This window comes from Canis lupus, chromosome 11 (genome assembly GCF_048164855.1).
Source record: "Canis lupus baileyi chromosome 11, mCanLup2.hap1, whole genome shotgun sequence".
In the NCBI taxonomy this organism is placed as follows: Eukaryota; Metazoa; Chordata; class Mammalia; order Carnivora; family Canidae; genus Canis; species Canis lupus.
In genome coordinates this window covers 58,976,207-59,001,088 of record NC_132848.1, presented here as the reverse complement: position 1 = coordinate 59,001,088, position 24,882 = coordinate 58,976,207, and the positions used below count along the sequence as shown (strand labels likewise).

Below are 24,882 nucleotides of genomic sequence, written 5' to 3'. Positions count from 1 at the left end.
AAGATCACCTATGGGCTCAAGGGAAAGTGGTGAGCAAAATCAGACAGAGACCCAAGCAAAGAGTATATTGCAGGAGATAAATATTAGTCAAATAATCACAGAAACAAATGTTAAATTGCATGGGTCGCAAGTGCTAAGCAGGATACTATGCAATGCTAGGAAAGTCTACTAGTCTGGAGGGAGGAGGAATGAGTCAAGGAAGGCCTCTCTGAGGAAGTGAAGCACACTGAGATCTGAAAGATGAGTAGGATATTATGAGGGCAGAGAGAGGAGAGAAGAGTGAACCAGGCAGAAAGGAAATAGTGTGACACTGTGTGCAAGGGTGGAAGGAAGCAAATCAAGGAAGAGACTTTGAAAGACAGTCAATGTGGTTGGCATTCAACAAGCAAGGGGAGTGGGGTCATGGCTCCAGTTCCTACACACTAGAGCTGGGAACTAAAATTCTCACCTGTTAAAAATACATTTCTTAAAATGGAACTGTGAGTATTGTAAAAAAATTTCTTTGTATTTTCTATCTTCTGAAAATTTCTATGTATTTTTATAATGGAGGAGGGAATTGCTAAGCTATTAAAAATAAAGAAATGCAAACCATGTCTCCATAAATAAGACAGATTATATGAGGGTATTTTCAACAAAGACTTCAAAAGAGAAGAAAGCTAAAATGTAAAAAAATTAATAAGTGGGCAGACTGAATTTAATAACCTTCAAATTAAAATATGAAATGGGAGAAAACATTCAGTTTTCTTCCCTGGAAAAATATTGGTTTCATACAATGTGAACAAAATGCATGGAGTAGATGACAGTTGGCTAAGCATCGAAGTAGCATATCTCCTTTTTGTTCACTTTAAATACTCATTTATAATTGGAAGGTTCTAAGGAAGCTTTGTTTTAACATTTATAGGACTTTTAGTTCTGTTAAGAAAAATTATCCAAAACCTGGAAATAAACAAAGGGATTTGTTTGCCCTGCTGGGGTCCTGCTGGGTTTTCTTTCACATGCACTCTCGGGGAATCTCTGATTCTCTAGGAATGTTTACTTTTTTTTACTTCATATTTACTATTTTTTAGCATCCAGGTATTATACAACTCTATGAGGGTAGATCTTAATGTATACAAAACTGATAGTAATATAAATGAATTTAGTCTCATAGAGGTGCAAATGATTTTTGTCCTTATAGAAAAGGTAACCCCAAAAGTTACAGCTTTGTTGTGCTAGAGAATATTAACCGATTTTGTATCTATATTAGCAATCTTGTTCAAGCATTCATTCTTTCAGCCACTGTAAATACCTGGCGCTCCCCAATTCTCCTTGGATGAGGCTTACCATCTTGTTGGGTCCCTTGTTAATGAGGAGAATACATCTTCAGACACATGATCACTTTATATTTATTTAATATTTTTAAGCTCTTTAAAAATAACACTCTAAGAGTTTAACCTTCTTAATTTGGCAATGACAATATTGATCTACCAGAAAGGTTAAGTATCTCATTCAAAGTCTTCATATAAAAAAAAAAAAAAAGAAAAAAAACAAAAGCCAAACAAACAAACCAAAACAAAAAAACCCAAAGTCTTCATACTAATTGGGGAAAGAGAACAAGAATGTAGGAGTAAGAAACGTAGGTTGGGAAGAGAGTGCAAACATACCAAGATAAGCAAGATCTAATGTATGACAATGTGGTTCTAGTATATAATCCTCTGTTGTGTAACTGAAATCTGCTAAGAGTGGAACTTAAATGTTCCCGACAACAACAAAAATAAATACATAAGTAAATTTGTGAGGTGATGGATGTGTCAATTCAATGCAAGGGGGATACTTTCACAACATGTATGTATAGCAGATCATCACACTGTACACTTTATTTTTAAAATTCATTTATTTATATTAGAACATGAGTGCACATGACAGTGGGGTGGGGGGCAGAGGGCGGGCATCTCCAGCAGACTCCTTGCTGAGGGCGGACCGTGAGGTGGGACTCGGTCTCATGATCCTGAGATCCTGACCCGAGCCAAAAGGAAGGATCCCACCAGCTTAACCAGGTGGCTCACACCCAGGTGCCCCGACATTGTTTTGATGTTCACCAAAATACTAAAAGGGGTTATCTCTGAATAGGTGGGATTTAGGATTTCATTCGCTTCCTTTTTTTTTTTTTTTTTTTTTTATAAATAGGCTTTACATTTTGGGATAAATTTAGATCCTAGAAAAGCCGCAGAGAACAGAGACTTGCCAAGCGCCCTGCACCGCGCCGGGTCTAATGTTTACACCCGAGCAAGCTGAAGCAGCTCACACAGGGGATTACAGCTAAGCCTCCCGCACGCTGGACTCGGATCGGTTTTTCCGCTAATGTGCGTTTCTGTTCCAGGATTGCAACCAGCATTCCACGTCGCATACGGTGATCGTGTCTCCTTGGTCCCTTCTGATCTGTCACGGTCTTTTCTCGTTTCCCATGACCTTGACAGTGATGAAGGGTTCCGCTCAGGTAATTTGGAAAACATCTCCCCCTCCTTGTTGAGCACGCGTCTTTGAAAAGCCTAGCAATCACCTCCATCACATTTCAGCATCAGGGCGGCTCCAGCCCCCCGCCCCCCCGCCCGCCCCGGCGGCAGTAAGTGACCTCCCAGGAAGGGGAGGGTTGCAGAGGCGCCCCCGACCCGCGGCGGACCCCGCGGACGCAGCTGCAACGCGCACCCACCGCCTCCCGCCCCCCACCCCCAGTTCTGGCCGCCGCAGCTCCTTGGGACTCCGCCGTCCGAATTCCGGGGAGGACCGCTTCCGGCGGCACCGGAAGTCCGAGGGGGACCGTGTCGGGGACGGACTGACGGGCAGCATCCCGGCGCCGCAAGGTGATCCCCGCTTTGCTCCTGAATCCCGACGCTCAGCGCCTGACGCGGCCGCCAGGTGAGTGCGGTCCGTGTGCCGGGTCGGCCCCGGGAGGGCGTCTTTTGTTTGGCCTGGAGGGGCAGCGGCACCGCCTGTACACAGCGAGCCCCCGGAAGCCTGTCGGCGGTGCGTGTGATCCCCGCGAGCCCCGCGCAGGCGCGGCGGGCGCCGTGTTCGCCTCGCGGCCCCTTGGGATCCAGGTTCGAGGCCAAGCCACACCAGTCTTTTTTTTCTATCCTGACTCCCTTTTACCTTCCAGGTAAATTCCAAGGCTGACAGCGCCCACCGACGCCGCCGAGTGTTGCCCGCATCTCTGTTCAGAGTCCGTGATAAGGAAATCCTGGCTGCGAAAGACCCGGGGGTCAGACAGCTTGGCCTCCAGACCTGTCATTAGCTGGTGGTGTGACATCGGAGAAACCGGGTTCCTTTTCTGTAAAATGAGGAGCTTGGAATAAGTAACAAGTAAGGGTCCTTCCCGTTCTCACACCTGGATTTATTGCCCTTAATGTTATTTTGCTGATTCCTTCCTGTTACCTGTCTGTACGTTGGTTAATCTCCTCGCATTCCATTAACCCGTGCCCTTGTTGAATCTGGTTTTAGATGCATTAAGACATTTTTTTTTTTTCCTAAAGGAATCCCTTTCCTTGTTAAGCCGAGGACAGGTACCTAAATAAGATTTTTTTTAAAAAAAATTTTAAGATTTTATTTATTCATGAGAGACAGAGAGAGAGAGAGAGAGAGAGGCAGAGACACAGGCAGAGGGAGAAGCAGGCTCCATGCAGGGAGCCTGACGTGGGACTCGATCCCAGGTCTCCAGGATCATGCCCTGGGCGGAAGGCAGGCGCTAAACCGCTGAGCCACCCGGGCTGCCCTAAATAAGATTTTTAAAATGTGGGATCCCTGTGTGGCGCAGCGGTTTGGCGCCTGCCTTTGGCCCAGGGCGCGATCCTGGAGACCCGGGATCGAATCCCACGTCGGGCTCCCGGTGCATGGAGCCTGCTTCTCTCTCTGCCTGTGTCTCTGCCTCTCTCTCTCTCTCTCTGTGACTATCATAAATAAATAAAAATTAAAAAAAATTTTTTTTAAATGTGCCATTCTTCAGGTGTTTCATGTGCCTGAGAATCATGAAATCGGAACTTTTTAAAGACAGTAAACTCTGAAGGAAGGGACTCTGGCTTATTAAACTCTGAATCAACATATTCTCAAATGTTATGTCTGGAAGGTGGTATTCAGGAAGTGTTTGCTGAGACGGAAACGGGCACATCTACATTATTTTAGTCGCTCCTTTCCTTAGAAGCTAAGAAAGCAAATCTGTAGAAATGGCAGTCCTGAGAGCAGAAGGAAGACTCAAGGAGAAAAATGACTATACTCTTTTGAGTTCTGGACGATACTATTGAGTTCTGTTGCAGTTTCCTTTCAGGTAACTTTTCTTTCATTCCGAGAACAATATTCAAAAGGCATTATTCAATAGATACTTATTAGATGCCTTCTTCCCACTCTAAAGCATCTTTTTGGTGGGGAGAGGGAGGTGGAAAGAGGGAAGAATATTGAGGGTTGAAAGAATTCCAAGAAGAGAGCATATGCAAAGGTTCAAAAATTAGATGACTATTAGGGATTACAAGGGGATCAGAATAATAAAAGCTTGGAGATAGGAGTGAGGGGACAATGAGTAAGAAATGAAGTGAGAGGTTTGCAGAAGGCAGATAATGAGTCCTTAGATAGCATGATTCGAAGTTGCACTTGACACTGGAGGTGATGGCCACCCACTGCAGGGTGTTTAGCAAAGAGCTGATGAGTTCAAGTTCGCATTTTAGAAAAATCACTCTAGTTGTGATCTGGTTAGCTGATGTTTCAAGAATGAAAAAAAAAAAAAAAAAAATCCTGGGCAGCCCCGGTGGCGCAGCAGTTTAGCGCCACCTGCAGCCCCGGGATATGATTCTGGAGAACAGGGATCCAGTCCCGCATCAGGCTCCCTCCATGGAGCCTGCTTCTCCCTCTGCCTGTGTCTCTAACTCCCTCCCTCTCTCTCTCTCTCTCTCTCTCTCTCTCTGTGTCTCTATGAATAAATAAATAAAATCTTAAAAAAAAATTATAAAAAAAGAAAAATAAAAAAATCCCTTTGTAAGTTGTATTTCAGTTCTGGCCTGGTAGGAACATTAACAGTGATGGTGATTAACATCTAGAGAGTAGTTAGTATGGAATCCCATCTCTCTAATTAGATTGTGAGCTCTTTCAGGGCAGGAATCCAGCTTTGCTTATTGTTGTAATTCTGGCACAGTGCTTTTCATGGAATAGATATCCAATTAATATTTGCTAACTTGATTTTAATATTAACCAAAATATTATGTTAAAAATTTTTCCAGGGGCAATATGAACCTGAAGATACTGAAATTGGAGAACTTGCTACGATGTCACGCTGTCTTTAGGCAGCTGCACAGCCTGGGTCAAAGAAGAATGTTAGCACAGTGGAGTCATGTGTTTTCATCTGCTTATCCTGTGTGGACAGCTCAGCCCTGCGTCTGGCCTTGGCAAACAGACCTGGTCATTGGGGCAGCTTTATCTCAATATAGGCTTCTAGTAACAAAAAAGGTAGTTATAGATTTCTGTCAGTTACTCTGTTATTTGGTCTGAAATGAAAGTGCTAAGGCATGAGTAGAAATCCATTTTGGGTGTTTTGTCATTTACATAATCTTTATTCCTTAATGCTACACTCCAGGCAGTGAGTCTTTGTGAAAAAGGGAAGTTCTAGTTTGTTGTTTAGTAATGCTGATGAATTCGATTACCTGGAAATCAGTATATAATAGTGAATTAGAGGTGGAAGATTGTGAATTTTAGTCTAAGGTTTAACTATCTGTGTGAATATTAGTTGGTAGGAATCAGAGCTGTGATTATGGATAGATATTCCAGAATAAATCTGTTGTCACTTAATTTTTTCTTCCTTCTGTCTGCGTCCTGAATTTTTAACAGGAAGAAAGATCACAGAAACCTCCGTTATCTTCAACAAAATCCAAAAAGGAGGTGGAGGTATGGATTGGAATGACTGTTGAGGAACTGGCCAGAGCAATGGAAAAAGACATAGGTGGGTCAGATAATTTTATAAGGAAAAATGTGGGAACATTGAATATTCCCACAATGGAATTTTTATTTGCAATGAGACTAAGACAGTCAAAGATGAAAATGAGACTGGTGGCTTAAAAAGATGTTAAATCATTCCAGTATTTTTCACTTTAGGTCACAAACTGTAGTGTCTTATATCTTAGCTAAATATAGTTCTCTAAGATTTTTCTTTTAATAAAAGTGGAAAAGATTTTCTTCTCTGTACTAACCCTTCTCAGAAATTCTGTAGGTTTATAGAGGAAGTCCAAAGAATGTTTTTGGACTGAGAGACTGTATTTATACTTTCCCTCTGACTTTCTTTTTTCACTCATTGCAACAATATCTATAGTGCCAGCAGAAAAATATTTGTAGTAACAACTTTTAATAATACTGTTTTTACTTATAAATGTTTAGCATCATTGTCATTTTTTTATTCCTTCATTGCACTGTTGGTGTATTTACTACCACTTTAGGATTATTGGAACAGAATTTGAGTTCTCATTATAAATTAACATTAAAATTCATTAAATAAGAAATAGCCTATTGTAGCAAAATAAAGTGACAAAGCAGACTCTTGGAAAAAAGAAAAATAATAACTATTATTGAGCTGCTACTATGTACCAGTGTTTTATACATATTAATTCATGTAATTCTCATAGTACACTAGAGATAAGTATAATTATTATCCCCATTTATTATCCCCAGTTGAGAAACTGTGGCATGGAGAGGATAAATAATTGCCACAGTTAGTATGAGCCAGGTAGATCCAGGATTTGAATTCAGGGAGTATGGCTATCAAGACCATGGTCTTATTCACAGACCAGATTATCTCTCAAGAATTATTATTTTGTAAATTACAGCAGAGATAGAATTTTAATGTATTTCCTACCTGAAAGGGTTACTACTCTCTGTAATGTACATTCTTACAAAGAACAGAAAGTTCACCCAGTCTTGGATTTTTATAACTTTGCAGTTGGGTTATGTAATCATTTCATTAGAAAAGTTTAAGAGAACAAATACGTATGGCTGCATCATTGACAGTTTCTCCAAGGAAAACTGTATTGATAGGACTTTATAAATAACATTGGTAGTAGATGTGATTTTTAAGACTTTTATTATTGGCAATTTTCATATATGAAAGCAGAAAGAATGGAGTAATAAGTATAATATATGCACAAGCCAGTGATAATTAACATATCAATCCATAAATCTATGTTTATCGTTAAAGATACGGATTTTTTTTAAGCTCTATTTATTTATTTTAGAGCGAGAGAGAGAGCAGGAGCAGCACAAATGTGAGGAGGGGCAGAAGGAAAGGGAAAGAGAATTCCAAGCAGACTCCCTGCTGAGTGGGGAGCCAGAGGCAAGTTTGATCCCATGACCCATGAGATCAAGACCTGAGCCAAAATCACAAGGCAGATGCTCAACTGATGGAGCCACCTAGGCTCCCGAAGATTCTTTTTTTTAAAATCTTGCCTCCCTCCACACCCATAACTAATAATTCTTTTGTATTGCTAAATAAACTGTAATTACAACATAAATTTAATCCTATAGATGGGTGCTCTAGATCCAAAACTGATATGCCATGATTTAAATAAAAGTTATCTATTTGAAGCTTATTTAGTGTTATATTTTCATCTCATTTAAATTAAAGATGGTGAAAATTTTGGGAGCCCCTGGGTGGCTCAGTCAGTTAAACTTGAGACTCTTAATCTCAGCTCAGATCTCAGTTTCAAGGTCGTGAGTTTAAGCCCCGGGTTGGACTCCATGGTGGGCATGGAGCCTACTTAAAAAAAAAAAAAAGGAAGAAGAAGATGGTGACTATTTTTTTTTTAATTTTTTTAAATTTTTATTTATTTATGATAGTCACAGAGAGAGAGAGAGAGAGGCAGAGACATAGGCAGAGGGAGAAGCAGGCTCCATGCACCGGGAGCCCGATGTGGGATTCGATCCCGGGTCTCCAGGATCGCGCCCTGGGCCAAAGGCAGGCGCCAAACCGCTGCGCCACCCAGGGATCCCGTGACTATTTTTAACTACTATTTTAGCACTGTGAGTAGATTTTTTTTTTCCCTCCTCTGGGTAAATTAAAATAACTTCAGATGTAATATTTCTGGTTCAAATGCTTTAGGTACTTTTCTACTTGTAAATATTTAAGATAAAATAATATATTAACATTAAATGCATTTAGTATAGAGGGAAAGAGATTATCTCTGTAGAAGTTATTTTCATAAGTTTAGGATAACCTTGGAAAACTGTAGTTACTGGATTATTAGGGATTTTAGCATTATTAGAAACATAATTCTCCTCATTATAATTTATATGGATTTTTTGTTCTCTGAGTGCATATCCATATAGAAAATTTGTACTGTTTCAGTCTTTTAAACTGTTTTCTTGGGAAAGGATGTGGTGAGGATATATATAGGAAAGGATATCTTAGCATTATTACAGAGTAGGATCAGTGATGTGTGGGGCTGGCTTGCACCAGTTTTTCAGCCGATTGCTAACTAAGGAAGTAGGTGAGCTGGTAAACATAACCATTACAAAAATTAAATCATAAACAAAGGTAATAAATACTCATTGAACCCCTGCACTCCTAATTCTTTTACTGAGTTTTGCTATTTTTTGTGTTCTTGAGATTATTTATGCCCATGTTCCTATATGGTAGGAATACTATATAATGGTATGCTACTGTGCATCTCTTTCCATCTCTGTGTTTGGTGACTTCATGTTGGTAGCTGAAATCAACTATAGTGGAAGTTTTTGCACAATGGAAGTTGGGAAATGCTGTAACAATCAGTGAAATTTTTTTTTTCTTTTGAGAGTCTTATGAGTAAACATTTACCTGCACAGTGGTGAATAGGATATTCTTTATTGTATAATGTTTTGCTTATTTGAGAATGCCTTTCTCTCTTGTCTTTTTCTCAAAATACATATTTAAAGGGTGATTAAAAGTTAAGCATAAAACTACTTATTTCATTATCACAGATAAATTTATTTATCATCTACAGGGAAATATGACTGAAATGAAAAAAAAGTATATTAAATAAAATGCAAAGAAGAACACCAAGTAAATATTTTTCCTATATTTTAAGACTTTTTGGACATCCTAAATGGATAAATAAATAAATAAATAAATAAATAAATAAATTGTACGTATGTATATTCTGAGAAACTCTGTGTGTGTGTGTGTACACAACACACGTGCATACAGTTGATCCTTGTTATGTGGAGATTTTGTATTGCCCTATTCTCTAAAATGAACTTGTAGCCACCAAATCAGTATTCACAGTGCTTTCACAGTCATTCTTGGACACATGTGGAGCAGTGAAAAATTTGAGTTGCCCAATCACACATTCCTAGCGGAGGTTCAACTAGGTAAATCTCGACCTTCTTGCTTTAGCTCTCATGTTGCAAATAAGTGTCATTTTGTGGCTTAGTGACGTTTTCACGTTTTTATCCTTTTTGTTGATTTTGCTGATTAAATTGGCTCTAAGCTGAGTGCTAAATGAAGTGCTGTTTACTAACTGCAAGAAGGCTATCATGTGCTTTACAGAGAAAATACATGAGTTAGACAAACTTTGTTCATGCACCGGTTTTAGGGCTTTTAGCTGTGAGTTGGATGTTACTGAGTCAACAGTATATATTAAATAAGGTGTCTTGAAACAGAAACACATAAAACAAAATGTGTGTTGATTGGCTAATGAAGATGTGATCAGGAACTGAAGGAACCTAACCTTGTATTTCCCCTTGGAGTGATGGTTTAGTAGTTGCTAATTCAGTATTTGTGGTGGGTTTAGGACATACTCACCGTGAATAATGAGAATGAACTATATATGCACGCACATTATATATGCACATTTATATATGCATGATGTATGTAACCACAAGTTTTCAAAGAACTAGGCTGTGATAAACTGCTCAATATAAATGTGTACAACATGTGATGTTTTATTGGTGGCTCAGATGATTCATAAGGTACATAAATACTCAAATATTTATGAGTGCAGTAATGTCCTTAATATAAATGATCACATTTTAAAGATTATTTTCTTTGACTTTGTTTGTAATTTGTTAACATTAGAAGAATAGCTCACGTAGTTATTCTCACTGAGTTTACTGTTTATATATAGACATTTATTAATAGAGGTCACTTTTGTGAACATTTAACTCATGATCCTAAAAGGTCTTATCTGTTCCACCCAGATTGTGTATTTGAAGCTTTAATGAACACTGATATTGACATAGATTCACTAGAAGCACACTCACATTTAGATGAAGTGTGGATCAAAGAAGTAATAAAGAAGACGAGGATGAAGTTAAAATGGAGCAAATTAAAACAGGACAAAGTCAGAGAAAATAAAGATGCTGTAAAAAGGTAAAACTTAACCATGTATATTGGGGGATGGAGACCGTATAGTTTTATTCACACTTTATAACAGAAAGATATACCTTAAATTTTTTTTTGTAGTTAAAATGATATGGGAGTATAAACTTTTCTTCAAAGTGTTTAAAACATCATAAAGTATATTTAGGTTATAAAACTCTGCAGGTTGTTTTTCTTAGTTTGCCGAGTGTGTATATTGATCCTGAACTTAAAAATTTTATTCCGTGTGCTTGTTGTTATGAAGATGCCAACTGTACATGGGCAGTCATTATATATCTTGTCATAGGTCATTCATTGATTGTATTTATGGAAGAGGAAGATATTTATATCTAATGAAAGCCAAATGTTGGGTTTTATTGTTAATGGTAGTTTACAGAGATGACTGCAAACCAATTCACTGGCTATAAAGATATTTAAGAAATGAAACTCCTTTGCTGTTAATTATAGGCCTCAGGCAGATCCAGCTTTATTAATCCCAAGGTCCCCAGTTGTTACTATAATGGGCCATGTTGATCATGGGAAAACGACGTTACTTGACAAACTGCGAAAAACTCAAGTGGCAGCAATGGAAGCTGGAGGCATCACTCAGCACATTGGTGCCTTTCTTGGTATGAACACACATTACCTTACAATGTGCCTGGAAACCCCACATACTATTTTTTTAAACCAAAGTGTCATAATATGAGATAGACAAATTCAAATAAAAGGGAAGCCTAAAGCTTAAAGTCATTGGTCTGATGAAGTATAGGGCAGGTGGTTTCATAAAGCTTATATTGTACATTGTATAAGAAGAAATTTATATTATCTTTTTTATTCTGGCTCATTCTTAGTTTTGTTTTTTGGTTTTTTTTTTTTTTTTTAATGAACCTACAATTCTTCAATGCTAGATTGTGATAATGTTGTTACTAATAATTAAATAACAGCTACCATTTACTGAGCACCTAGCATGTGCCCAGCACTGTGGTGAACATTTTATTTATATGTTTTATGTTTTTAACCTTCACAACGACATCACAAGGTAGGTATTAATATTCCTACTTATAGATGAGGAGGCTGAGGCTTGTGCAGATTAAATTACTCATTCAAGGTACACAGCTAGTAAGTGGCAAAGCCAAGATTTATACTTGAGGCTGAGTTTGAGCTCAAATCCTTAGCTCCTAACTGTATACTGTATTGCCTTTGTTGCTTAAGGCAGTTGTGCAACTGATGTTTGCTAATGAAGGGGAGAATTGCCTATATAGCTGTTGGTCTCCAGATTAGATACTAATTGGTACATTTTTGAAAAGCATATTCTAGAAATAGGAAGTATTTTAGTTTGAATTTATTACATGAAAAGAAAACACTAAAGATTTCACTGTGTTGTTACATTTCTTAGTGTGAAATGATGATCTGTATTGTTCCTGATTAAGGTTAACAGAAGGAATAAATTATTTTAAAGAATTATTGATTCTGTTTGATAATTTCACATATATTCCTTTGTATTAAGAAAGTACATATTTGAGTCTATGGTGTTCTTGGATTTCTGTTTCCACAGTCTCTCTGCCTTCTGGGGAAAGGATAACGTTTCTTGATACTCCAGGACATGCTGCTTTCTCAGCAATGAGAGCCAGAGGTGCTCAGGTCACTGACATTGTTATATTGGTTGTAGCTGCAGATGATGGAGTGATGAAACAAACTGTAGAATCTATTCAGCATGCCAGAGATGCTCAAGGTACCATGTGGCTGACTTAGGTGTCAGGAAGGAAGGTGGTTTTTTTTTTGTTTTGTTTTGTTTTAAAGGATCCAGCATGTAGAGTCACTATTCTGGGGCCCTTTAATCTTCCTGGAAATCCCAGGATTATTATACTTGTGAAAAGATAAGGCTCAAGGACAGTTGAATTGTTTTTCCACAGACATAACTACTAAAAAGGGTGTAGTAGGATTCATGTGTGGACCTGGGATCACAAATACAGTCCTTCCAATACAGTTTACTTACTTGGCATGATGTGAGAATTTAATTATTTTTAAATGACTTTTTAAAAAACCTTTTTATCCTGGAAAATTTGAGTTCTAAAAGTAAGAATAGAACAATGAACTCCTGTGTACCTATCACCTAAATACATTAGGAGTTGTAATGTGGTGATATTCCGTTTCTGTTATTCCTTGTTCATTTATTGCCTGGAATTCTTCTCTAAAGAGAAACTTTTCCTTCCTGTCCTTTAAATAAGTTCTTATTTGGTCAAAGGTGTAAAATTGAAACTTTTAGAAAATGACTTAGCTATCTTCTCCCTTTCTTTTTCATTTAAAAACTGTAGTAATAGCCACCCTCCCACACATATACTTTGTATATTCATTCTTACTCTGATGTAAACCCTATGCCCACTGAGAAAATATCTTGAGATAGCAGAAAATGTACCTGATGGAGAGTACATCCTATTCCCCTAGGTTGGTTGGCAAGAGAAAAAAAGAAAGGTTGACAGTCACACTCTAGATAAGTTCTTTTCTTACAGCATGAAAACTAAGAACCAGAGAATGACAGGAACTGCCTCCAGTTACACTTACTTTTCATCATGTCCACATTGGGAATCTGGCCTTTTAGTTTCCAGGGTTACTCTTTTTCCTTTTTAATTCCTCAAAACTGCCTTTGTGGAATGGACTATGTTCTTAATGATTTGAGGGACTATAACAAAAGGAAGAGAGTGATAAATTTGTCAGGGATTCCCATAACAAAGCAGGTGGTTGTGATAGGGTAAATTTCTTACAAGCATGCTTCCTATACCTAATTCTTCTAATTCTCTTATCTTTGTTAAATTTTAGCTCATCCATATGCAATGTAATTTTTCTAATAGTACGTTGTGGATTGTATAACTTTTTTGTGTCTGTTTTCAATTTCTTTTGATACCTGAGAAAATTGCAAAAGTTGTTGAAACTCAACCAGAGAATTATCTTCTAGCATTTTATGTGATTTCTCTAATGGGAGGGTATGTTTAATATTGACAAGTAGATTATATGATTATTTGGTTCATTCATTATGCAAATGTTTATTGAGAATCTACTGAGTCAGTCACTAAAGTAAGTGTGTATCAATGAAGAGTTGCTGTAAATCCTAAGAGAAAGTTTACAACAATGCTCCTTTGTGTCACTCCAGGGTGATATGTTAGGCTTTAACAATGACTTAATAGCTCCTGGAAAGAAGAGGCAAATGATCTAGTGGTTTAGTATTGGATGAGAATCTTCTCTTGATTTTTTTTCTGGAGATTATCTTTAGTATAGTTGCTGATCTTACATGCAGGTTTAAAGATAGGCCTTTCTTTACTCAAAATGTTGTGTTTTGTTTGTTTATTATCATCTTAGGTATCTGTTCTTAACTCAAAATCTGTTTATAATGATAGTTTTGACATTTCACATCCAGAATCCTTTATGTGCAGAAAGCAGTGTAGGGAGTGTCTAAAGCAGGTTTTTTTTTTTTTTTTTTTTTTAAGATCTCTTAGTTTAGTACATCTACTGAGTAAAGAGAAAGCCAGAAAAGATTGATGCCTTCCATTGTCAATACCTGGAGTTGAAGGTGTCCTCATCTGCACTCATTTTACCTCTTTCAGTTCCTATTGTACTTGCCATAAACAAATGTGACAAAGCTGAGGCTGATCCTGAAAAAGTGAAGAAAGAACTGCTAGCTTATGATGTGGTGTGTGAGGATTATGGAGGCGATGTCCAAGCAGTGCACATCTCTGCAGTCACGGTAAATGACTTAGGAGCTAATAAGTTCAGATGGGCCTGTTGTATATAATGCACGTAGTGCACATAAACAGCATTTTGATACATATAATTTCTGTTGTTTAAAAATTCTTTGTAGTATTAGGCAAAGCTGGTATCGTTGTCTTGGTTTGGCAGATTAGAAATTAGGCTCAGAAAGGTCAGTCACCAGTCCAGGGTTAGATAGCTGAACAGTGGGGGATCAAGTCCAGACCTAATGCTTTTCTTATTGTGAGATACTTAAGAATGGGAACAAATGGTAAATGATGTGGATAGGGTGATAGTAAGCTGCTGAAGACTGTTTTAAGCAGAAATGAAATCTAATTTATAGTAAGTACTTGTTTTTATAGTGAAAAAACATAGAAAAGGTCTTAGGGTATTTAATGAGGATTTAAACAAAAATTTCACTAATACAAAGATAAAACCTTTGAGTTCAGTTTGTTATTGATTGATTCAGTGTTTTTATGAATTAGATTGCTGTAGGTTTTAGGTTATTTATGGTGAATTCCATTTTCTTTTAAATTCCTTTTCTTTCAAATGACCAATTCTTTTCTAATTGAAATTGTCTTTTTTGATTGACATTTTTCTTTTCTGATTCTTTTTAATTGAAAAACACCTGCTTTGTGACATCATTTTCCAGTTCTCTTATAAGCAGTTTGCTGCTAAGTAACAATTTCGTTTTTTGTCCATTCTTACCATATTCCATGGTTTATGCATAATATATAATACTTTATTTTCCTCATCATTCACTGAAGGGATGGTACTATATTTGGCCACCTCCCTCTTGTTAAGTCTCATTTTATCTTTAGATTTCCTAAATTTGTTACCTCTAAAATGCTCACCAATCATGCCTCCATCAATAGTAAAGCCATGTCTCTTTTTCTGTGAAATTCATAACATGCCACCTTGTTTTATCTTTCCACTATACCTCAATTGCCATTGCACTCTGAAAGCTATATGACAAGATTAAAACATTTGAAGACGATCACCTTTTCTGCCCAGATATCAGGAGATGCTGCTTAGGCAAACTTGGAGGCATGGCAGAGATGATTCCTGGGAAATGGAAGCAATTGGGAGGAAGTGGCAGGAAGTAAGATGAATCCTTTTTTTCCAAGTAGAGATAGAGGACCCTTGATGCAAAGAAATACTCCAGTTCTGCTTTTCAGAGCAGCATTTTGTAAATTGAAATAGATACTAGTAATAAGTGGATAAGTGAGTAGAGTATTTCATCAGCTTTGTTTACACTTGCCTCCATTGTTTTATACTCTGACAACTGAGCCATCTCTTAGCTGACGCAGAGAATGGAAAAGTCCCTTGCATATCAGTTCCAGTTCCATCACTACTTAATCAGCTGTGTGATCTTGGAGCCCTAGAAAGCATAGTGAACATAGATCATTAAAGGTGAAACAATCATCTAATCTAGTTTCCTCATTTTACAGTTGAGAAAAGGAGGTTGAGGGAGGTGAAGTGATTCTTCAGGGTGGCACAGCTCGGTGATTACAGAGTGTGTCTTAGAGTCTAGTCTGTATGTTTTCTCCTTATTTATTTGACAAGAGTAAGTAATGTTTGGTTTACTTATTTTATAGCATTCTTAAGTTGGTCAAATGAAATAATAGATATGAAAGCTCCTTCAGTTATATAGAACTTAAAATGCAAAGTAGCATTGTAAAGAAAGTGAGAGGAAGAAGATACAATTACAGAGACAGATGGAGGAGAGAGAATGAATGAAGTATTTATGAAAGGGTATTAACAAGTACCAATAATGGCAATGCTTTTAATAAAATAGCTTTTCTTCCTTGATAGACCTATCCCTGGATCAGGTTTTCTGCTTTTCTTTGCTTTGTTCTTTCCTGCCTTCCTCCCTCCCTTCCTCCTTTCCTTGCTTCCTTTCTAATTGGATGATTCATAATTTTAATACTTAAAGAGAAAAGTATAATATAACTGTGAAGGATTATTTGGCTTTCTGACCCTGATATTTAAATTTCAGATAATATTTTATTATTGTATATTAAAGCCTTTTTGTTGTTGTTGAAGGGTGATAATCTGATGGCTTTGGCAGAGGCAACGATTGCTTTGGCAGAAATGTTAGAATTGAAAGCAGACCCCACTGGTCCAGTAGAAGGAACAGTAATAGAATCTTTCACAGACAAAGGAAGAGGGTAGGACTGTTAAAATGCTTGCTTTTTAATAATTTTTTTTGTTGTTTTTGTGACTTGATTAAATAAGTATTATTTTTATTGTATATTATTATTAGACATGAACAGTATTTTCAAAGCATTTGTTTTGAAAAGGATTTATTGCACTAGCACACAGAACACAAAAATGCAGTTATCAGTAGACCATAGCAACTATCTGTATGTATCTGCTAGTCTTAGATGAGGTGAGTAGTCCACTTTGCTTGAATATTTTCCTCACTGGTTTTACTGGATTGGTAAATAAAGCCGTATAGACCAACAAATTGGAATGAAATAGCAATTTTTGCATTTTAGGATTCCTAAATTCTTTATGTCCTTACTCATTAATATAATATATAGCAAGGTCTTTGCATTGCTCTTCTCTTCTTTAATTTTTCTCCCTATCAGCAAAACGTTTCACTGCTTAACAAATGAGTTACAGAAAGAGGATTAGGATTCTCTCAGAACACGCAGCTATCTGCAGCCTTCACTATCATTAGCTTGTAAGAACTCGTTTTTGTTTTTCCTATTTTATTTTATTTTATTTTTTAAGATTTTATTTATTTATTCATGATAGTCACAGAGAGAGAGAGAGAGAGGCAGAGACACAGGCGGAGGGAGAAGCAGGCTCCATGCAGGGAGCCTGACGTGGGACTTGATCCCAGGTCTCCAGGATCGCGCCCTGGGCCAAAGGCAGGCGCTAAACCGCTGCGCCACCCAGGGATCCCTGTTTTTCCTATTTTAAAAAAGTGTGATAAAAGAAGCATAACATTAAATTTACCACCTTAACCATTTTTCCATTCTTAAGTGTATAGATCAATAGTATTGAATATATTCATATTGTTATACAAAAGATCTCTAGAACTTTCTAATCTTGTAAAACTGAAACCCTTACACCCATGAAACCCTAATTTCCCCTCCTACCTCCCCCCAACCCTTAGCAACTATCTTTCAATTCTCTTTTTCTATGATTTTGACTACTTTAGACACTTCGTATGAATAGAATCATACAGTGTTTGTCCTTTTTGCTGGCTTATTTCACTTAGCATAATGTTCTTGAGTTAAGGTCATTCATGTTGGAGCATATGACAGGGCTTTCCTTTTTTTAAAGCTTGCATGATTTTCCATTGTGTGTATATACTGCATTATCTCTGTTCTTCAATTGATAGACATTTGGTTTGCTTCTACCTTTTGGCAATTAAGTAGAAATGTTTCTGTAGTGAAAAAGTGCTTGAGAAACTTAGCCCTTGTGTACATATTATATATATTTAAGGCTCATAAAGATCTTTGCTCTACCTAAGAAAGTGTTCTTAGATTCTGTCAGTAAGAATATATACGTTTATTTTCATTTTAGTCCCGTTACTACAGCTATAATTCAAAGAGGAACTTTGAGGAAAGGCTCGATTCTGGTTGCTGGAAAGAGTTGGGCAAAAGTACGCTTAATGTTTGATGAGAATGGAAAACCAATCCAAGAGGCCTATCCCAGCATGCCAGTGGGAATTGTAGGCTGGAGAGACCTCCCTTCTGCAGGAGATGAAATTCTTGAAGTAGAATCTGAGGTATATCAAGCTTAATTCCTATATATTAGATATGATTCAATGATTATAAATATTAATCTATAGTGTTATACCAAGTAAGTATATTTATGTTAACAAATAGTTGTAGACTATAAGGGCCTATGAGAGGCTAATAATGCCATTTTAGAATTTGGCTATAGAATTATTTTAAATTTGAGGTAATATTTTTAAATTAGATCAGCTGTTATACACAAAATCCCCAGATTAAAGTTTTATAAAAATTTCCTGAAATTTATGGAATTAGTAGCTTCATGTATGAGTTAAGAAAGCTAAAGTTGGGGAAAAACACAAGGCTTTTAACCTATAAGTTACTGGTTTTTATCTAGTTAAATAATGGCTTCACAGGGAAGGGCACGTGCAGTTGTTGACTGGAGGAAGTATGAGCAAGAACAGGAGAAAAATAAAGAGGATCTGAAAATATTAGAAGAAAAGCGAAAGGAACACCAAGAAGCACATCAGAAAGCCCGTGAGAAGTATGGCACTTTGCACTGGAAGGAGAGATCATTTCTAAAGTATCAAGAAAAAAAAGAACAAAAACTTTTAAAGCCAAAAGAGAAAGAAGAAAGGGATTCACCTGTACTTCCTATAATTATTAAAGGTGACTTTGGAAAAATTTTACTTTACACTCATTTCTGGAATATATATATTTCTTCATTCTCACAATTAATTTGGGCCATTAAATTTAAGCTAAAAATAGTTTGGCATTTAGAGGGAGTCTTTTTTTTTTTTTAAGATTTTTTTTGAGAGAGAGCATGTTGGAGAGGGGCAGAAAGAAACTTTAGCAGACTCTGCACTGAACGCAGAGCCCAGCATAGGGCTGGATCCCACAACCCATGATCCCAGGAGATCATGACCTGAGCCAAAACCAAGAGTCAAGACACTTAACTGACTGTGCCAACCAGGTGCCCCGGGGGAGATTTTTTTTTTTTTAATTGAGGTATAATTGACATACAATATTATGTGAGTGTCAGGTATACAACATAATGATTTGATATTAGTATATATTGCAAAATGACCACCACAGTTAAGTCTAGTTAACATCTATCACCATACATAATTACAAAACATTTTTTTCTTGTGATGAGAACTTTTAAGATCTACTCTCTTAGTAACTTTCAAATGTGTAATTTAGTGTTATTAACTATAGTCACTAGACTGTATGTTACATCCTCATGACTCACACATTTTATAACTGGAAGTTTGTACCTTTGCCCTCCTTCAAGCTTTTTGCACACCCCTCGCTGGGGGAGATTTTTTGTTGTTGTTTAAAAATTTTCTTTATTTATTCATGACAGACACAGAGAGAGAGGCAGAGACATAGACAGATGCGGTACTCGATCCCAGGACCCTGGGATCACAACCTGAGCCAAAGACAGATGTTCAGCCACTGAGCCACTCAGGCATTGCACTGGGGGAGGTTTTTAATAAATATTTTTCTTGCTGATTTTGTTGTAAATGTATGTTCAGTTCATTAAACTTTATTAAATTAAATAGATATTTATAATGCTAAACCTAATTCCAAGTGGATTTAGTGGTAAGTGGCATTCCTGTTATGGCTTTAGATAGATTTGTGTCATTTTTGAGTTTGTTAATGCCTCTTAAAACCAGTCATTTTAAACTTCTGCTGCATTTAGGTGATGTTGATGGTTCCGTTGAGGCCATTGTGGACATTATGAATACCTATGACGCTTCACATGAGTGTGAACTCCAATTAGTACACTTTGGTGTGGGTGATGTCAGTGAAAATGATGTTAACCTTGCTGAAACATTTCATGGTAAGAATTCTCTTTCCTATTTGTTTAACTGTGTTCCTCAGAACACACTGTGAACCATTTGCTTCTGTCTTTTGTTGCTTGGCTAGTCGACCTGCCATTTACCCTTATGAACATTCCCTTCTTGCTGTAGTTGAGCCCCAGCCATGGAGCCAAATGGGATGTACAGTATTGCAACCATAGCTCCACTCATTTCACTGCACTGCAACCTTGAGCAACTCTTTCATACCCTTGTTTTTTCCTTTTTTTTTTGAAGATACTGTCCTCTGCCCCCTCCCAGCTCCCCACCCAATCCAAGATTAGTTCTCTGTATCTTTTATTTAGACTTTGAATGCTCCTAACATTGTTATCAGCTTGTTCAGTACTTTATCTTATTTTTGTCTATTTTCTATTAATTGGTAATTTTACAAATCCTGTCTTAGATGAAAAGCTGTTTTTAGCTTTAGTGTATGCGCTGCCAAAGCAAGCACTGATTTTAGCTTTAAATACGTAAGAAGGCAAGGGGACTGTTTATTAGTTGAACTTACATACAAAAAGGTGACTCACAACTGTCACTTTAACGAAGTCACCTAGCAAAGCACCAACGTTTTATTGAGTGATTAGTGAATCACTTAGGTACTTCATGATTGGACTTGATTAGAATTAAATGTTGGGGTGACTGGATGGCTCAGTTGGTTAAGCGTCCACCTTTGGCTCAGGTCATGTTCCTGGGGTCCTGGGATACAGCCCCATGTTAGGCTCCCTGCTCAGTGAGGAGCCTGCTTCTCCCTCACGATCTCTGCCCCTCTCCCCGCTCCTTTTCTCTCTCTCTGTTTCTTTCTCAAATAAATAAATAAAATCTTTAAAAAAAATAGAATTAGATGTTACCTCTACTACTGAAAAGGTATTTTCTGTAATGCTAATTCCAAGTATTTTCTAGGCACTGATTAGCCTAGCACTTTGTTATGTAATGTAGATAGTGTTTTGAATGATTTCTTAATGATAAGACTTTGAAGGTGGTTGTGTTTTTCTCTTGTCAGCATTGCCTTGTTTCACTTATTTAAGGCAAGAGTGTTTTGCTTTTTTATTTCCTCCAAAGTATTTGTAGTTATTATTTTTTTTAAGAAGATTTATTTATTTATTTAAGAAAGAGAGTGAGCAAGGGGAGAGGCAGGGGGAAGAGAGAAGCAGACTCCCTGCTGAGGGCAGAACTCCATCCCACCACCCTGAGATCCTGATGGGAGCCAAAATTAAGAATCAGACAGACACTCAACATACTGAGCCATCCAGGCGCCCCTAAATACATTATTCTTTGGTAAAATGGTTAGCTCCAGGGAACTTCTTTCATTTCTTAAATAACTTTTGAAATTTACCAATTAAATAACTATTATTGGGCATCTTTTGGCCAGTTGAATACTTATGAGTAAACCACAAAAAGAAAGTTGTAGACAATAAGATTATAATTTAGTAATACAATTGTTATTAAAACAATGTAATAATGTTTTACCCCTAATCAGTTTTTTCTTAGTTCTCTGGTGTAAAAACCAAAGTTTTGTTTAGAATGCTGCCTTGCATACTATGGGCACTTTTGTTTCTTAAATGGTTGGATTTAAAAATTGTGAAGAAATTTTCCTTATTAAACAAGGCACAGTAGAATTTATAAAATCCTTTGTAATTTGAAAATATGCTAGTTTCCTGGGAAAATTATAGAATTTCTCCTCTCCCCTACTCACTTTTAATTTACATAGAAGGAAATAAGACAATTTAGATTTGAGTCGCTGCTTGAAAGAAAAGTGTTTATTTAATGCAATATTTGTGCTACTTTATCGATCGTTTGCTTGCCAGGTGTTATATATGGCTTCAATGTGAATGCGGGCAATGTTATCCAGAAGTCTGCTGCAAAAAAAGGAGTAAAAATTAAGCTTCACAAAATCATTTACCGTCTGATTGAAGATGTTCAGGAGGAACTGAGCTTCAGATTGCCCTGCACTGTGGAAGAGAATCCAATAGGTGCGTGTTTACTGAATGTTAAACATTCATATCTTAGGTGCTATAAATGACATTTGCAAGCAAAGTATAGCCTTGTGTTCTAGAAAAAAATGACTACTGTACATCTATTCAGTCTAACTTCATCTTCATGCCTGCCATCTGCAACATGTTATATATACTTCTGCCCTGAGGGATACAAAGGCAAATAAGGCGGTAAGAACTTGTCCTAAAGTTTAGACATCAACAACCGATTGTAGTACAAATTAGACTGGGATGGGAGGGATAAAGATTATATATGTTGTGGAAGGAGCCATTGATTTTATTTTTAAAAGATTTTATTTACTTATTCATGACACACACATAAACACACAGGCGGAGACATAGGCAGAAGGAGAAGCAGGCTCCCTACGGGGAAGTCTGATGTAGGACTGTATCCCAGGACCCTGGGATCACAATCTGAGCCAAAGGCAGACTGAGCCATACAGGTACCCAGGAGCCATTGATTTTTGTCCTGGAAGCTGGCAGAGAAATCCACCATGACAAGAAAGTTTAAAGTATCACATATTTATTTTTTTTTTATTTTTATTTTTATTTTTTTTTTAATTTATTTATGATAGTCACAGAGAGAGAGAGAGAGAGGCAGAGACACAGGCAGAGGGAGAAGCAGGCTCCATGCACCGGGAGCCCGACGTGGGATTCCATCCCGGGTCTCCAGGATCGTTCCCCGGGCCAAAGGCAGGCGCCAAACCGCTGCGCCACCCAGGGATCCCAAAGTATCACATATTTAAAATTTTGCTTTCTAGCATATCCCTTAGCCAGATGGAAGCCTACATGTATTTGAGATGGATTGAATCATTTTATCTGTTCTTGTGGCCCAGAGATTTTAATATTTTTCGGACCTGCTAAACATGACCATAGTTTTATATATTCTTGCACAATTTGGAAAACTTTTGAGTCCTACAAGGGTTTCTAGGAACCAAGTAACACGTCAGTAAATGGTATGTGATAGTGTGTGATAGTAGTCATTGTTGTAAAATTAAATTTTAAGTGAAAAATTAAGAGTTACAGAATTAGTACTCTTAAATGGATATAAATTACTAATGGGGAGATTAAAAATAAGTCAGGTAACAACAGATGATCTCTTTGAGAAAATACATTGAGGGATAGCTGAAAACCAGGTTCTTAATGGAGCAGACAGTAAACTGTTCTCTTCTAGTGCATTTTATTCTGCTGGAAAAAAAATGAATTCCACTTTTCTTCATTCTTTTGGGAAACATGTTTTTGCAGTTTTCTTTTCCAACAAAACCCAGGGATTTCACGTTTCTAATAGTGGTCAAGGAAAATAAAGTTGGCAGAGTCAAAGAAAACCTGAACTTCTTTCAATGCATGAGTTTGTTTTTTTCACACTTATTGTACAGAATGTGTGAAATTATGTGTTTCTCCGAATCTTATTTTCTGTGCACTCAATATTCTCTTCTTTCTTAAGGTGAGGCTTCTATACTAGCTACCTTCACTGTAACAGAAGGAAAGAAAAAAGTTCCTGTGGCCGGCTGCAGAGTCCAAAAGGGACAGTTAGAAAAACAAAAAAAATTTAAGTTAATCCGTAACAGAGATGTTATTTGGAAGGGTAAGCAACATCACAGTCTGTTTCAAATTGACATCTGATCCAGTCACCAAAACCTGCTAATTCTGTGTCATCATCTGAAATCTGGCTTGCATTCCCATTTCCTGGTTCAGGCCTTTCCTTCTTATGAACTCAAATGTGGTCTCGACAGGCTCCCTCCCTTACAAATTCTGATAGTCTAATAACCTATAATGATAATCCTGATAAATCAGTAATCTGTTTTAGGCTTCTAAAAATTGGCCCCAAACCACCTTTCCAGCTCTGTATTCTAGACTTTTCTCCAGCATATTTGCTTACCTCCATCCTTTAACTTGACCTTTTGCCTGCAGTCTTTTACAAGGTTTATCTCATTTAAGTCCTGAGTATAATGCCATCCTCTGCAGTTAGCCTACCTTTGAAATGGGATATTTAGTTATCTTTTGCTATAAACCAAATCTTAGTTTATAGCAAACCTTTTGTCTTTGGTTTCCCTAGTGTTTAGTTCCATCATATAACATGATAGTACTATAAAACTTAAGAGTTTTCAGTGTTTTTACTACAAGACAACGTAGCATTTAGTAGGTATTATTTGTTGAATGTATTATGTACCTTTTTTTTTTTTTTGTATTTTCTTAAGGTTCATTAACCTCATTGAAACACCATAAAGATGATATTTCAGTCATCAAAAGTGGAATGGACTGTGGTCTCAGTTTGAGTGAAGAAAAGATAGAATTTAAAGTGGGAGATGAAATTATTTGTTATGAAGAAAAAGAAGTTCCAGGCAAGACTTCTTGGGATCCAGGATTTTAAAATTGTTAAAAATGTAAACAAGTAATGAGGTGCCCAACTGGCTCAGTTGGTAGAACATGTGACTCTTGGGCTCAAAGTTCAAACCCCATGCTGGGCAGAGATTACTTCAAAAAATAAACTAAAAAATGTAAACAGATGTCTTGCTTTAATTATAGAGAACAACTAGTTTTGAAGGGAAGAATTCAACACTGCTGGTCAAATACCCTAGAGTTAAACCAAGTGTTAACATGGTTAACTTGTCAAAATGCTACAGAAATAGGAAACCTTATTTAAGGATGATGCCTCCAAGGAAGTAGAAATCTTAGAAAGAATTTTATAAGAGAATTTATTGGTATGCCATTGAATAATAATTTTTATATTAAACTTCAACTGCATGTTTTAGTTGAGTGTTACCAAGATAAGCAAACCTCCCTGAATTAGGTGATGGGCAAAAAAATATGGTGCCAAATACTGCCTGAAACTATTTCTCAATGTTAATAGTACTAGTGAACAAAGTGTTTAAAATTCCCAAGATTTCACACTCAACACTGAAGGTTCACTTGTACTGTGGACAACATATATCCCAGCCAAACCCCAGGGACTCAGGATGACTTCTTGAATGGAGTACTGAACGCTTAGCCTTTACATTTATTATATATGAAACAAAAGGTCATAGTCTTTGTTTAGGGAAGACCTGTAACACCAATTCATACAAATCAGTGTTTCTCAAAGTGGGGATGGAGGGGCAGCTCTCCCCTTCTCACCACCCCAGGGATCATTTGTCAAGTCTGGGTATACCTGGTAGGAATAGGTCTGTGCTACTGGCATCAGTTGGGTACAGGCCATGATGCACAGGACAGCCTTTCACAACAGAATTATCTGGTCCAAAATTTCAATAGTGCTGACATAA

General features: G+C 37.1%; 1 protein-coding gene across 2 annotated transcripts; it reads left to right on the top strand.

Annotated features, from left to right (window-relative positions):
* Window positions 1–1,858: 1,858 nt before the first annotated feature.
* Window positions 1,859–24,125, top strand: MTIF2 (mitochondrial translational initiation factor 2). Of its 2 annotated transcripts, XM_072768394.1 has the most exons (15): window positions 1,859–2,895; window positions 3,137–3,339; window positions 5,241–5,466; window positions 5,845–5,956; window positions 10,177–10,348; window positions 10,805–10,965; window positions 11,892–12,068; window positions 13,936–14,075; window positions 16,124–16,248; window positions 17,618–17,822; window positions 18,186–18,438; window positions 19,475–19,615; window positions 21,437–21,601; window positions 23,067–23,207; window positions 23,821–24,125. In XM_072768394.1, the coding sequence occupies exons 3-15, from the start codon at window positions 5,248–5,250 to the stop codon at window positions 23,991–23,993; spliced, it is 2,184 nt and encodes a 727-aa protein (XP_072624495.1). In that variant the 5' UTR covers window positions 1,859–2,895; window positions 3,137–3,339; window positions 5,241–5,247; the 3' UTR covers window positions 23,994–24,125. The 2 variants fall into 2 exon arrangements, with proteins under 2 accessions (XP_072624495.1, XP_072624496.1); XM_072768395.1 differs by lacking the exon at window positions 10,805–10,965 and having other exon boundaries at window positions 2,741–2,895.
* Window positions 24,126–24,882: the final 757 nt, after the last annotated feature.

Coding starts and splice junctions, on each gene's coding strand:
- MTIF2 (XM_072768394.1), top strand. CDS start 5,248: ATGAACCTGAAGATACTGAAATTGGAGAACTTGCTACGATGTCACGCT. Junction 19,616..21,436: donor CCTTGCTGAAACATTTCATG/GTAAGAATTCTC, acceptor TTTGCTTGCCAG/GTGTTATATATGGCTTCAAT. Junction 23,208..23,820: donor CAGAGATGTTATTTGGAAGG/GTAAGCAACATC, acceptor TATTTTCTTAAG/GTTCATTAACCTCATTGAAA.